The following is a 13,525-nucleotide window of genomic DNA, read 5'->3' as shown; positions in this document are numbered from 1 at the left end:
TAGAAACATTTTATTTTTAATTGAAAGTATTACGACTATTCAGTAACTGTAATTATTCCCATTCTGCAATTATTCTTCAAATTAATAGAATAAAATTATTCATTTTTAAAAATTAAGCAAATTCGAGTTCACCTAATATACGTTTATAACAATACTGACAACTAATATGGTGCATATGTAGTACAATAATCCACAACTGACAAAAAAAGATATTTGATAAAAATATAGGAGTGACCCAAAAAGTTTTGCTGTAGGTTTGGCGGCCCATTATATTTTTTTCCACCATAATACTACCAATATATGTAGTCAATAGAAAAGTTGGCTAAAATTAATTTGCTATTTTTATAAATGAACACCCCATAACATTCCATAGAGAAAGAAAATGTTGTCCAAATTGAGCCTGATTCATTATACTATGATAAAATGTTTGTAGTACCACAGCTGTGGTAGTATCCAAATTCATAGCAATATATGGAGACGAATTTTATCACTTTACACACATAAATGTATGACATTAGTCTTGGCATCGCAGTAGTACAGACATCCTCAAATGACCATAACAATAACTTTATCTGATTCCATGTGCGAGATTAGTCCAAGTAATGATGCCTGTGAACCAAGTCTTCATGCTCCGAGACAAGTCCATAAAAAATTAATTGAAAGACACATGGAGATCTATCGCTTATATGTCACCTCACTCACAAATACATAGTTTTGCCTACATAGATTATCATAATCCCATCAAGGGATCGAATAACTACTTTATTCTTCATGGTCCTCTATCATCATTTAACTAAATGACTTAGTTGTTATTTTTTCTGGTAGACATTATATGGAAACAAAGTATTATCTATCGACGAAACACGTAGAGACGATAACGGAGACCACTACAAAATTCACTCAGACTATGGATCCATCAGTGATAAAACAATGAGAAACCCACAATATATATATATTTTTTTCAATTGAAACAAAATATTTAAAATATTACAAGAATCAACAGTTGAGCCTCACCTTGCAGATGATGATACACTTCTTTTCGTGAACAGCTGATACTTATTTTAAGATATTTCCCAACATGTCGACTCTAAATATTTATTTATATATGGAGTGATTCATTAAGATAATTAACCTAACATATTAAAAGACGACTTCGTGAATAACACGTCTTCTTTTTTAATCGACATTTTACAACAGGGTTTTGCTATGTAGCTCTTTTTGTCATATACATGTAGCCGAATCAATTCAAATCAAATTGATTCAGCTCTTATTTATGTGTACCATGTTTCATATCTACTTCATTATATCTCATAATTAGCTGTATTTGCCCAATTACATGACTTGTTATGCAGGTTTTCATTTATTTTTGTTTAAATTGACTCATTGTGTGTAAAATGCGGATGTTAATTACTAATAACCAAGGTCACTAATTAAAATTGAATTTATTTTATATAACTACTTAGGAATATATTTATTATTTTTTCAAATAACATATGAAGTAGGTCTACAAGGACATCTTAACTAATTTTAAGCCGTATATTTCTATATGGGTCTGATATGTATTGTTTCAACTTGTATGCTCAATTTGTACAAGTTGCAATTTATTTATGTTAAAACGCCTTATTTAATTATTACACCAACCATTTAAATAACCAAGCACTATTGACACTATTGTTCCATTTGGATCTATTTTATTAACTTTTGTAGTTTGTAGAGTAATATCTATATCAGTCTGCACTACTGGAACTTTATAATACGTTACATATTTTCGTCAATTAGTATTTTCCATTCAAAAAAGTCTAATAATACTCCTCTACATTACTCCTGCTCATTTTTGTGCGATTTCTTTCCAATCTTGCTCTCTAAAATGCTCCACACACTGAAGTCGAGGGGATTGAGATCAGGACTGGAAGAGGGCCAGAATTCAACAAAGTGCTCCTTGCAGAAGTTCTGTGTCTCCAATTCCGTACGGCTGGGGGCATAATCTTGGGTCCTCTCATAGTTGTTCTCAGGATAGTTAGTCCTTAGCCAGGGCAAGATTTTCCACCTCAGGACTTTATAGTATTATTTGTCACAAGTACTGAAAATCTTTATTTAAAATGCTTCATCTCATTTTTTTATTGCAATTTGTACAATCTGCTTGTGAAACCTAGAAATCTTAGAAAATTACAACTCGTATACGGCATATATACTATACAGATCTGTACAGCAAATATCAGTGCTGTATATAATTCACGTTTCTAAACTAGGAAAACACGTCTAAAATTATTTAAGGATTTATTTATATCACAAAAACCAATCACAAAAAATGTGATTGTTTCAAATTTGTAAAAAATTATCAAATTTTGCAATAAAAATGAGTCATTCAAAATTCATCCTAAATGTCTCATCGAAAACTATTTTGAGCTATTCCCCCCTCTCTCCCCCACAAAAACTCCTAATTATGGTCCTGTTGTTATTTCCCCCTAACTAATTACAGTCCTGATTGTAGAAATAGAGTTCAAAATATGTCAGCAATATATAGCAACTTTTTCTGTAGTTTTCAATCCGAATATTATTTGCTATTTTCTAAAGCTTTTATAATTATTCTTTAAGTCTTGAATAGAAGACATCTAAATACCCAGTAAATATGAGTGTGTGTGCTTTTAAAATACAGAGAGTGACACTGATGATTTGTTGGGGAGTCCATAAGTGTAAGTCCTTATGGACTACTCAGAGTAGAATTGAGGATAGACATCGAACTAATTCCTTTTGCCCCAAAAATATTTATCATCTTCTACCCCTATACCTAGAGTTTACAGCAAGTTCTGCATTAAAAATGCTTCAAATAATAAATTGTGCAAGACAACTATAAAAACCCTTTAATAAATATTTTCAATTGTTGTAACTTGTTACTAATTACTAGTGTTGGATTCGAGTATTACACAAACTACACCAAAATATCATTTTAAAAAATTCGAATGATCCAAGCTGAAAATATTCAAATATTGATTAATCTCAACTCCAGTTGTGTTTAAGTTTCAAATTTTTATTATCAATTTCGTTTTTAGATATTTTTCTTTAGTCTTATTAGTTTTTCTACTTTGTTCAATTTACAAAAAGAAAAACAACTTTTTTTTATTATAATTAGTATTGAGGTTATCATTTTATATACACAAATGACAAAATTAATAAATGAAGGAGTAAGGACCACGTAGAAAATATAACATAAATAAATCGTTTGATTTATAATTATCCTTACTTTAAACCAAAAACAACTAAATAAAATCAATTTATGTACAGAACTTAAAAGATACATTCAACCGTACGACAAGGACAGAAACACGAGGGAATAAGAATATAATACAATATGTAATTAACCATTAAAAGTACCAGTGGTCCACATGATAAGAGTATATCTTTTTTAAATATTTGGAAAACCTTATACCTTCAACTTTCAAGAGTCCAAATATTATGCTGACATGGAGGAGTAATACCTGATAACATCAAAGCCATATTTCCATGCAGATCCAGAGGTGCCAGAATAATCAAAGGGAAGGTAGTATTTCTTCCAATAGCTGAGATTAATGTCGTGTCAGTCCTTATTCATTCGGTCCAGACCAGTCTTAGGGCGGGTTCTTAAGATCATATACCTTTTGGACTGTCAGCAATGAACTGATTATTAAAAGAATAAATAAAGATAATGACGTCATGGAGCGAACTTTATAAGTTTTAGGATATGTAGAAGTGAACGGGATCTCACCGAGACTGAACTGGGGGGGGGACTGCAGTCTTTAGTGCTAAATAAGGATAGACACAGCAATTGCTGAGAGGATGACAACTCTTATTTTATCAACAGCTAAGGGTTCACAATGGTAATTTTGCTGGCAATAAGAGATTTGGAATTTAACAATGTTAATTCCAAAGCCTTCATCTTTCCTTTTGTCAAAGTAAACACAGAGTTTTCGTGAATATGGATTCTGGGGCATCCTGTCCTTTTACGTTTGTAGCAATAAATTATTTTAAAATTCAAAGATTGGGGAAATCCAACATCACCCTTATTCTTAATTTCATAATATACTGTTGAAAAACAGGCGTTTCCAAACTACGGCCCAGCAAAAAACTAATTACAGATTCGTGATCCACTGGTCAAGTGCTATTAGAATTGAATATGGCATTTAAAAGATATTTTTTGTGTTATGACTGCCTTAGTTAGGCTGTCAAAATAACTTCATTGTTGAACATCAACATTATGTTTTACAAGATCTCAAACTCAACTTGTTACAATATTCAATTACACAAAATTAGATAGTTATAATTCGAATCTAACACTACTTATTTATAATATTGAATGAACTTATGGAGTATATTTCTCTGTTCATAAAGCCATGATGGACCTAAGTCCCGACATGTAACTTTTAAAGTGTATTACAAATTATTTATTCTATAAAAATATGTACTAATGTAATCATCATTTATCGAGAAGAGGAAAGAAATAAGACAGCAATGATTTTTTCAAATTAAATTTTGCAAATCGGGACTCCACGATTAAAATCAAGCCATGAAAAAGTTATCTATGCAGGCTCCAATTACTATAAATCAAAAACAGTTTCCCCATTTAATTTTGTATAGTATGTATATCTAGAGAGCATTGCTATTATAACAAATGGCTAAGAATATTTATACACTCATTACATGAAATGATGAAGGAATAAGAAATAATAAGGGGAAAAAAACATTAAAAATTATGAGTTTCTATAAATGAAGAATGAGTAATTTTTTTTTTTTTTTTCATAATTTGAATATTATTGTGCGCCTGCCTTGTGCTGTTGGAATGTCAAGAGCCCTAATAAGAGAGAAAAAAATACGGCTGCAGGGACTACTACTGCACACATTATATTATAATACAGACACTCTACCTTCCTAATAATAACATGAAGCATTCCATGTGAGGCGTTCAAATGAAAAAAAAAAAAAAAAACCTTTGGCTTCAAATGAAAAATAAACAGAGCACAATTGAATATTGAATACAAAAAATGAATCCATATTATATTATATTTCATGAGTATTGCAATACTTTTTAAACACTATGTGTGTACGTACTGACTACTGTGAAACCATGTCGTAAAATTCCTATATTTCATAAGAATAGATCACAGGGCAATGGTTTGCTACTGGGCAAACTCAGTAGCTATTCAATTCATTGCCTACGGCAATCAAGTAGCTCGTATTTTTATTATTTCTCTGCTTATTATTATTATTTTGAAAGGCTGGCCTACAAAAATAAGCGGTAGTTAAGCAGCTACCGTGCAATGAAATTTATTTCTTTCTTTCAAAAGTATGGCCAGTAGTTCTTTGCTGTCTGCTTAGTGGCATTTCCAAACTCCTAGATCCAACTGAGTCTGAAGCTATTCTCCAGGATTATTACTTTGGTACCCCCCAACAGAAGAAGAAAGGATTCCTATTACCTAGCAAGCATCCTCTCACAAGGATTATAATTTGGTATGTTACTTTAACTTGTTAGTCGTGATTATTCATTCATATTGGTTTGTTTTTATATGTTGTTTGAAGAACATCACTTTCTGCATGATTCAATATGTGCTTAAAATCATTTTTGTTTATGCCTACATATTTCTTTTTATGGCTTTCCATATTTGCATTGATTATTATTATGGTATAGCCAAATAAATAATGTAGATATTATATGTATGTATAGAGAGTAATGTTGGTAGCCATGTTGAATTCCAATCATCAGGTCAAAAACCAGTTTTATCTTTTCCTTACTTAGATGATTCTTAGTTACTTATATACATATAAGTATTATATAGGTAAGATGCTCTAAGAAAGAAAAAAATATGTGAGGATTCTTGTGGTTGCTTTTGAGCGCACTCCCAATCTAAAAAAAAAAAATCACCTGACTGCCCAAAAAAATGTACTTGCCTTCTCTCTCTCTTGCTCTTTTGTGTAAAAAGAGTACAACCACCAAGTATTTATTTCTTCATGAATAGGTAGAATCTATCGAAGAAATACCCTAATTAAGAACCTCTTTTAATTTGACTCTTAAGATAATAAAAAATAAGACGTGGGCATTTAACAACAAACGATCTAATAAGCAGGCTATTATAATAATGAATATTCTTTTGAAGCAAATGTTTCTTATGTTTATAACATACTACATACATTCATGTTTTGTTGCCTTTTTAAAAACTAAAAACTAATGCAAATTTTATTTTATAGGCTTAAGAGAGATAGGAATTCATGTCTGAGACATGCTTCCTAATCATCAATCATATATCAAAAACTCCATGTCGGATGATGATCTTGACGTGGATGTGGTAGGGAACAACATTATCCCGAATCCATGTCTCATTTCTCAGCCCATGTTTGGCAACGAATACTCGTCTGCTTTTTCTCCAGTCGTTCCTCAAAGAACTCGCGATGACTCAGCATCTCCAGAGGACACTGACACAAAGAGTCGATCAAATTCCAAAACAAGAATGAAGAAACAATTTATTTGTAAGTTTTGTAACCGCGAGTTCACAAAATCATACAACCTTCTCATCCATGAACGCACACACACGGATGAGCGGCCGTACTCATGTGATATTTGTGGAAAAGCCTTTCGCCGACAAGATCATCTCCGTGATCATCGCTACATTCATTCGAAGGAGAAACCTTTTAAATGTACCGAGTGCGGAAAAGGATTCTGCCAGTCTCGGACACTTGCAGTTCACAAAATCCTTCACATGGAGGAGTCCCCTCACAAATGCCCCATATGCCAAAGGAGCTTCAATCAAAGATCAAATTTAAAAACTCATCTTCTCACACATACGGATCATAAACCCTACGAATGCAATCAATGTAAAAAAGTTTTTAGACGTAATTGTGACCTTAGGAGGCACAAGTTGACTCATTCTATCTGTGATGTGCTTCCTATGAAAACCGAGCTTAACACCTCCACGGGCTCACAACCTAATTCCTCTACTGATGAAGAGGAGGGTAAAGACTCTGATGTGGACGTTACGACAGTTGGTGTACCTCATGATCAAAAGTTATCCTATTATCTCAAACCAGAGAGCTTTTCAGACTACCTGATGAAAGACAAAGTTGGTGTCATTCAAGAGGCTGCTGCGGCTGTAAGGCCGTCCAATGGATTCACCATTGATGAAATCATGCGCAGATAATCATGGAAAAGATCTTATCATCCTTCCTCCCTACTTCTTCTTATGTATACTTCCTTCCTCTATCTCATTTGTTATAATATTATGTGAACCTTGTTGATTGTTACATATGTCTGTGTATCTTAGAAATATTTATAAAACAAGAATATATATAAAAATTACGGATATTTTTCATCTCTTTGCCTACATAATAAACACATACATTCCTTGAGCTTGCATGGAATGATGTCTATGCTTGATTGCCCTCCCAGATTGGAATTTCCAATCATGCTTCGTCATTGAGAGAGTAACATTTGATCTCAACAACGGAATGTTGAATGTTTTATTCAATCTAAACTTATATGGCATGACAATCAGGTATTTAAATGAAAAAATATTTCTTTAATAATTATACATTATTGTCATTCACTTATTTTTCATTGCGTATTCTATCCAAATATGCATAATAAGTATCGGTTCAAAAACTTTGATGTCCCGTCCTAAATCTGAAGGATGCGTCAAAATGGGACGCAAAAGCCGTCCCTTATAAGAATCTTTGCTATATGACATCATCTTAGATATCTGCAAGTGATGGGTTGTATGTACATAGGGCAGGTACGTAATCAATATCATTTATGACTATGAGTGTGAAATTTTTCCAAATACTAGTGAGTGTAAATCAAAAGAAAAGTATATTTTGGCAACTTTGATACACAACATGTCTGGTTATAGATCACTATAAAAATTTTTTGTTCACTAATACTTTTTTTAATATATATGCTGACAAGGATTTCGACAGTTTTCCCACCCTTTCTTATGACTTACTGGAAATTTCTGGTACACGGAGAATATCTGCAAACCCCAATCCCTAGCACGAAGGAGGATCAAAGGTTTATCTGAATTTCTTGGTCAGGTAAAACATGCTGATCCCTTCAAGGTATCTCGTGTGCAGCTAAAACATTTATGGACATCACGAACCTGTTATACTCAATCTTGTGCGGCTAGACGCACGAGAGTCCCTCTAAGGGACTTTATCAATAATGTATCTTCACACACTATTATTCTATAAAAATGATATGGTATATATTTAAATTTTTACTTAATTAATTCATTTAGTAAACTGAGATATTTTAGTATAATATTAATGAAAATGATGTCTCATAGAGAGGGTTTTAATATTTGGGATATCCTTCAAGGACCGATAAGAAATAAGGTGCCGATTTGAAGTTCCATATAAAAAACAGATACAACCCTAATAAAAATTAAGGTTACTTATTTATTACACTTTTCATTTTGAAACATTCAAAGACTATTAATAATAAAATAAGGAGAGCAAATGCAGTTTTAAAGCAAGATAACTCCCGCTTATTACCATTAATTAAGAATCATTTCAAATTACTATTAACTCGAAACACAATATGCATAGCTTCAAAGAATATAATATCTAAATTACCTATAACGTAGTACATTTACATTGACCGTGACTCTAGTATATGTACATCCTAAAGCCAAACCTATAAAAATCCTACAATAAAAATAATACTTATTTTGTTCCACCTCTTGACAAAGAAAAAAAAGAAAAAACCAATTAAGTGTCAACCATTCATTCGAGAAAAAAAATATATAAATTCCAAGATAACTAAATGCTAATACTCTTTAAATTAAAGAATTGAGAGAGAAGGATTTTTTTTGTCTTCGGAAAGATCAAATGATGGTTCAACAAAACGAGCACTAATCTTTTTCTTCTTTTGGGCTCGGCAAAAGGTAATATCATAAACTTAAATACAATTTATACATTTATTTAGATAGAATGTTTCTTTTTACCCTTTTTTCGATATGAATAAACGTTGACATTAAATAAAATATATAAAAAAGAGAAGTTTATTTTATTCCATCTTAGTTATAGGTGTTTTATGAAACTGATGATGTTCAAGATGAATGACATAGATAAGAAAAAGTAGCTGGGTCAACTTCTTTGAAGACTTTGGCAATCAATTGAACATAAATCAAGACTTGTTGATGGAATTTTCCTTTTTTTATGTAGAACGTCGTTACCTTTATTATATCTTGAAACCTTTCTATTAAAGAGAAACAGAATAAAGGCCCAAAATCCACTGGTTGTTAGCCAATTCTTCCATCCAATAGAACATCATTCAATAATACATGGATTTTGTTAACAAAAGTTAATTCAAATTTATTCAATCATCAATAATCAAAACACTGATAGGGAGGGGGGAGGAGCAGAAAAATGGAAACTTATGCAAACATAATGTAATATTGTGAGTGAGTGAGGCATGGGTATAAAGATTGTGCAAAAGTTTTTAGCATGTTTGATACATCTTTCTTTAACTCCATTTTCTTTAAGTACGCAATTTTAATGCCCCTGCGTATTTACTTTGTAAATATCTCCAAACGCCGTGATAGATAGATTGAAAAATAATAATTTATATCTATAGATAGTCTCAACTCTTCCTTAATTTACATTCTGCCTAATACAATTTATAATTACATTCTAAATCTTGCCATCAATAAAATCGATTAATATGTATACATATATTCACTATGCTATGGATAAGCTGATTAAGGTATATTATATAGGGATGAATGAGCTATGTAAACATTCATAGCCACGATGTGGCGCAGATAACCTGAGCCTGGTTAAAAAACAATACAAATCCACAATCTTTAGTGAGAAATTGAATCTGCTGAGCAATAGCAAGAAATATAAATATACAAGAAACAAGATGGTACAACTTAAAGAGTCTCTTAGAGTGTCTTTAATACATAGAAAAATCGTCTATTTGTTAGTTCATATTGATTATTTTCTTTCATCTAGATATAACTTTTTAGCTGTCGTTTTTCGCTTATAGTCTCTCTTCTTATATTGTTGTGTCTCTAACCCTGTGGCTATCTACCCCAGATCTATGATATGATTTAGGAAAAAAGAGATCTGGGACTTCCACAGAAACGGATTCGTAGCTCTCTCTTCCCTCTCTTCTTTCCAAGCGAAGTCCTGTCGGTGCCCCTAGTGATACCATTGAGATCTCTGAATGGAAGCTTTCACTTAACATTATACTGTGAAAATTATGTATATATTTGACACACTTACAATAATCATTTCGAAATTTCTTTTTATACTAGGTTGACCACATTTTTATTTGTGGGGTCTTATCAGTGTCGATTTTAAAGAGGGTGGGATATATTATGAAATGAATAATATAAAAAGATTTTTGTTTTTCTTATGAAAATACAAGCAGTAGTACCCGGCGTTGGTCAGAGTTATAAGACGTCGTCAAACAGACAAAATTTGCCCAAAAATATTGAAGATTACTACACAAATAAATCCTCAGTGTTGCACACTTGGTTTCCATAAGCACACTAATATGTACTTACTCAATACATAGATGTTCTCTCCTTAATAATGAAAGAATAATAATTACAGCTGGAGAAAAAAATTAATGTAACATTATGACTAGTGTTTTGTCAGTTCTTATTTGTTTGGTCCAGTCCAGTCTTAGAACGTGTCATATTAGTCCTTGGGACCAGTTTTTCAGACTGTCTGTACTAGAGCTAATTTAAAAAAAAAGAAATAAAGTTGAGTGTCCTCATCAAAGACCGAACTTTATTATTTTTAGGACTGATATGCAGAACTGAACTAGACGGGATTGTAGTTCAGTCCTAAATAAGGATCGACACAACACTAATTATGACTGATGGGCCAATGAGTACTTAGTACTTAAGTCTCTAGAGCACTACTTGGCTGAGCCTTAGCTACACACACTCAATCATACATGCAAAACACCTGCAATGTAGAATTAATATGACTACTTTGTTATTCCTTAGATCAAAACAGACTGTTATTCATTCAAATATACAAATATATTATTAGTATTATTTCAATATTAATATTATTTTTCATTCAAACATATTATTAATATGGACAATATTTTTTTGATTTCTCCTTTAAGGTGATTTTCAATGGATTCTACAATAAAACCAGACATTTCATGATTATATAAAAAGTTTCGAACATAATATAAAAAGAGGACATGTCCCTGGAAATGAAACCAGTTGGGTATACTCTACATAGATGTCATGATTGCGTTAATATATAATTATTTACATAAGGCCTAATTCATGTGTTCAAAGGGAAAGGCGGAACAAGTGAAACAACAATCAACAATGGTATCACGCTCAATAATAATAAATTGTATGTCACGGGGATACCCTTAACGGATTTTTTTGAAGTTTTTCTTTTTCTTTTTTTGATTCAAAAGACTTTTTTTCTTATTATATTTCGTTCATAAAAGGAGTTTATCCACCTACAAAAGAGCCGTAAAAGAATTATATTATTATAACAACCATTATCACCCACAATATATGTACATACATATAGAGGTACAATATCTGAGTAATTTCTCTATACAAAAGACTACGACAAATCTTCATATTCTATTCTAAATAACTATGTAGTACATTATTAATAACAAACTACACATATGTACACAATAGTGTTGTTCGGTATACCGGCAATTTAGTGGAACCGGGAGAGAGGCACATTTAAAAAGTTACTATATTGCATTAGCATTGAAACCGATGCTTGCAGTACCATTTTGTCATAAAACTAGTGACTTGTTTGATGAAATATAGAGTGAGGAACCAAAAAACTTGCAGTAACATTTAATTACAATTTTATCCCAGTTAGTTTAAATTACAAGGTTTCAATATGTAACCAAACGAGAGCCAAAACAAAAATAAGCAAGTTTTGTTTTAGTTCCATGTCTCTAAGTGTAAACATGTCGGAGGAAAAATAAAAAAGGATGTGCGATCTCCTCTGCACCTGGGTTGAAGAGACCGTTGGTATCTCCATCCGGACTGCCTACAGTATCAATAAGTTCATTTAGATGCAGCTCCCTCCCATAGACCCAAGAAGTACCAAAACTTATCCAGCAACAATATCCCTGACTTCTGGCCTACATCCATGTGGTTCTCATCAGGTCCTGACTTGAATCCCTGGACTTTTAAGTTTAAAGCATCTTGATTTAGTATGCCCAAATTAGAATTCCCTCTAAGCTCATGACATTGTGGTACACCAAGGAAAAGCCACGTTTTTCGCCATTTAGTCATACTACTGCAAGTGTTGGGTCTCCACTCTGTAACCTCCCATACTTCTGCGCTAGCCCCTCTAAGTGCATTTGAAGTGGCATTACCAACATGTTTCGAATATATTTTTAGTCAAAAAATTTAAAGAACTATCGATAGGAACTTTGGGACCGGAATGGGTATTAAAATATTGGTATCGTGACAACACTTTACACATAATAATCAACACAATAAGAGACAAACTTGTTTACGTACGTTCTTCTTTCTTCCATAACGAATAAAGGAGTTTCTGATTGGAGTAAACAATGTTGACCATTAAAGAAGGGGTCCATCTCACGTGCACAGCATGTGCTCACTACTCGAATCATGTATAATAATAATGTGTGACCCTATATATAGGTATTATTATACGCTCACAAGAAAAGCTAGTAACCGCAACCTTTGCTACTCTCTTGCCATAAAAATACATACATACATAGGTAGATATCCCTGTTGAGTTCCTTTATTCCTTCGGACCTCCCGATGATATCTTTTATTTCGTCTCTTTCTTTCTTTCTCATTTCATTTCGCGACTTTTGTGAACTAAAAGAGAAAAATAAAACCTAGTATATTAATAATAGAACTCGATTAGTTGAAAAAGAAAGAAAAAGAATGACAAACACAACAATGGGGCTCGTAATACGGACCGCTTAAGAAATAGAAAAGATACCGACGTCGCAAAAGTCAACATCTTCAAAAGAAAAATGAAGGAGGCGAAGAGGACTTCAAGAAAACCATTATCTAAATTATTTATTAATAGTGTTCCTTCCTTCCTCTCCTTGACGTTTGGATAGACTTAATTGGGGCCTCTTTCCCTTGCCAACAAAATAGTATTAATATGAATGTAATAACATCTTGTCTTCAGGAAAATTTATGCAGTTCTCATAATTAGGCTTTCATCATCTATATTTTTCTCTGATGGATTATATAGCCATAAAATATGTTCATTATTAGACTGTCTCATTAATATATTTTCATTTGCGTAATGACATTTTTTGCTGGAGATAATCAAAAAGCTTATTTTAGCAAATTTTGAGGCCTTTCATGCCATTTTTAGGTAAATATATTGTGCATGTTATTTTTGATGAAACAGGGACGACGCTCTGAGAACATTTTTAGAACCCTTAAATTTAAAAAACAAGGTGCAAATTATTTTTTAACTAATAAACCAAATACTAAAAAATATAATCGGTACAACTTTTGACTCATAACATCATATTTGGGACGGTACAAGAGACTTAAAA

At 32.2% G+C, this 13,525-nt stretch overlaps 1 protein-coding gene across 1 annotated transcript; it reads left to right on the top strand.

Annotated features, from left to right (window-relative positions):
• Positions 1-5,271: 5,271 nt before the first annotated feature.
• LOC121132419 (uncharacterized) lies at positions 5,272-7,327 on the top strand. Its single transcript, XM_040727808.2, has 2 exons — positions 5,272-5,481; positions 6,217-7,327. The coding sequence occupies exon 2, from the start codon at positions 6,249-6,251 to the stop codon at positions 7,161-7,163; it is 915 nt and encodes a 304-aa protein (XP_040583742.1). The 5' UTR covers positions 5,272-5,481; positions 6,217-6,248; the 3' UTR covers positions 7,164-7,327.
• Positions 7,328-13,525: the final 6,198 nt, after the last annotated feature.

Source organism: Lepeophtheirus salmonis, chromosome 2, assembly GCF_016086655.4.
Source record: "Lepeophtheirus salmonis chromosome 2, UVic_Lsal_1.4, whole genome shotgun sequence".
Lineage (NCBI taxonomy): Eukaryota > Metazoa > Arthropoda > Copepoda > Siphonostomatoida > Caligidae > Lepeophtheirus > Lepeophtheirus salmonis.
Note: the sequence above shows the minus strand (reverse complement) of the source record. Positions and strands in the feature narration are given on the sequence as shown.

Bases quoted from the DNA above. Each gene is read 5' to 3' on its own strand.
- LOC121132419 (XM_040727808.2), top strand. From the start codon at position 6,249: ATGCTTCCTAATCATCAATCATATATCAAAAACTCCATGTCGGATGAT.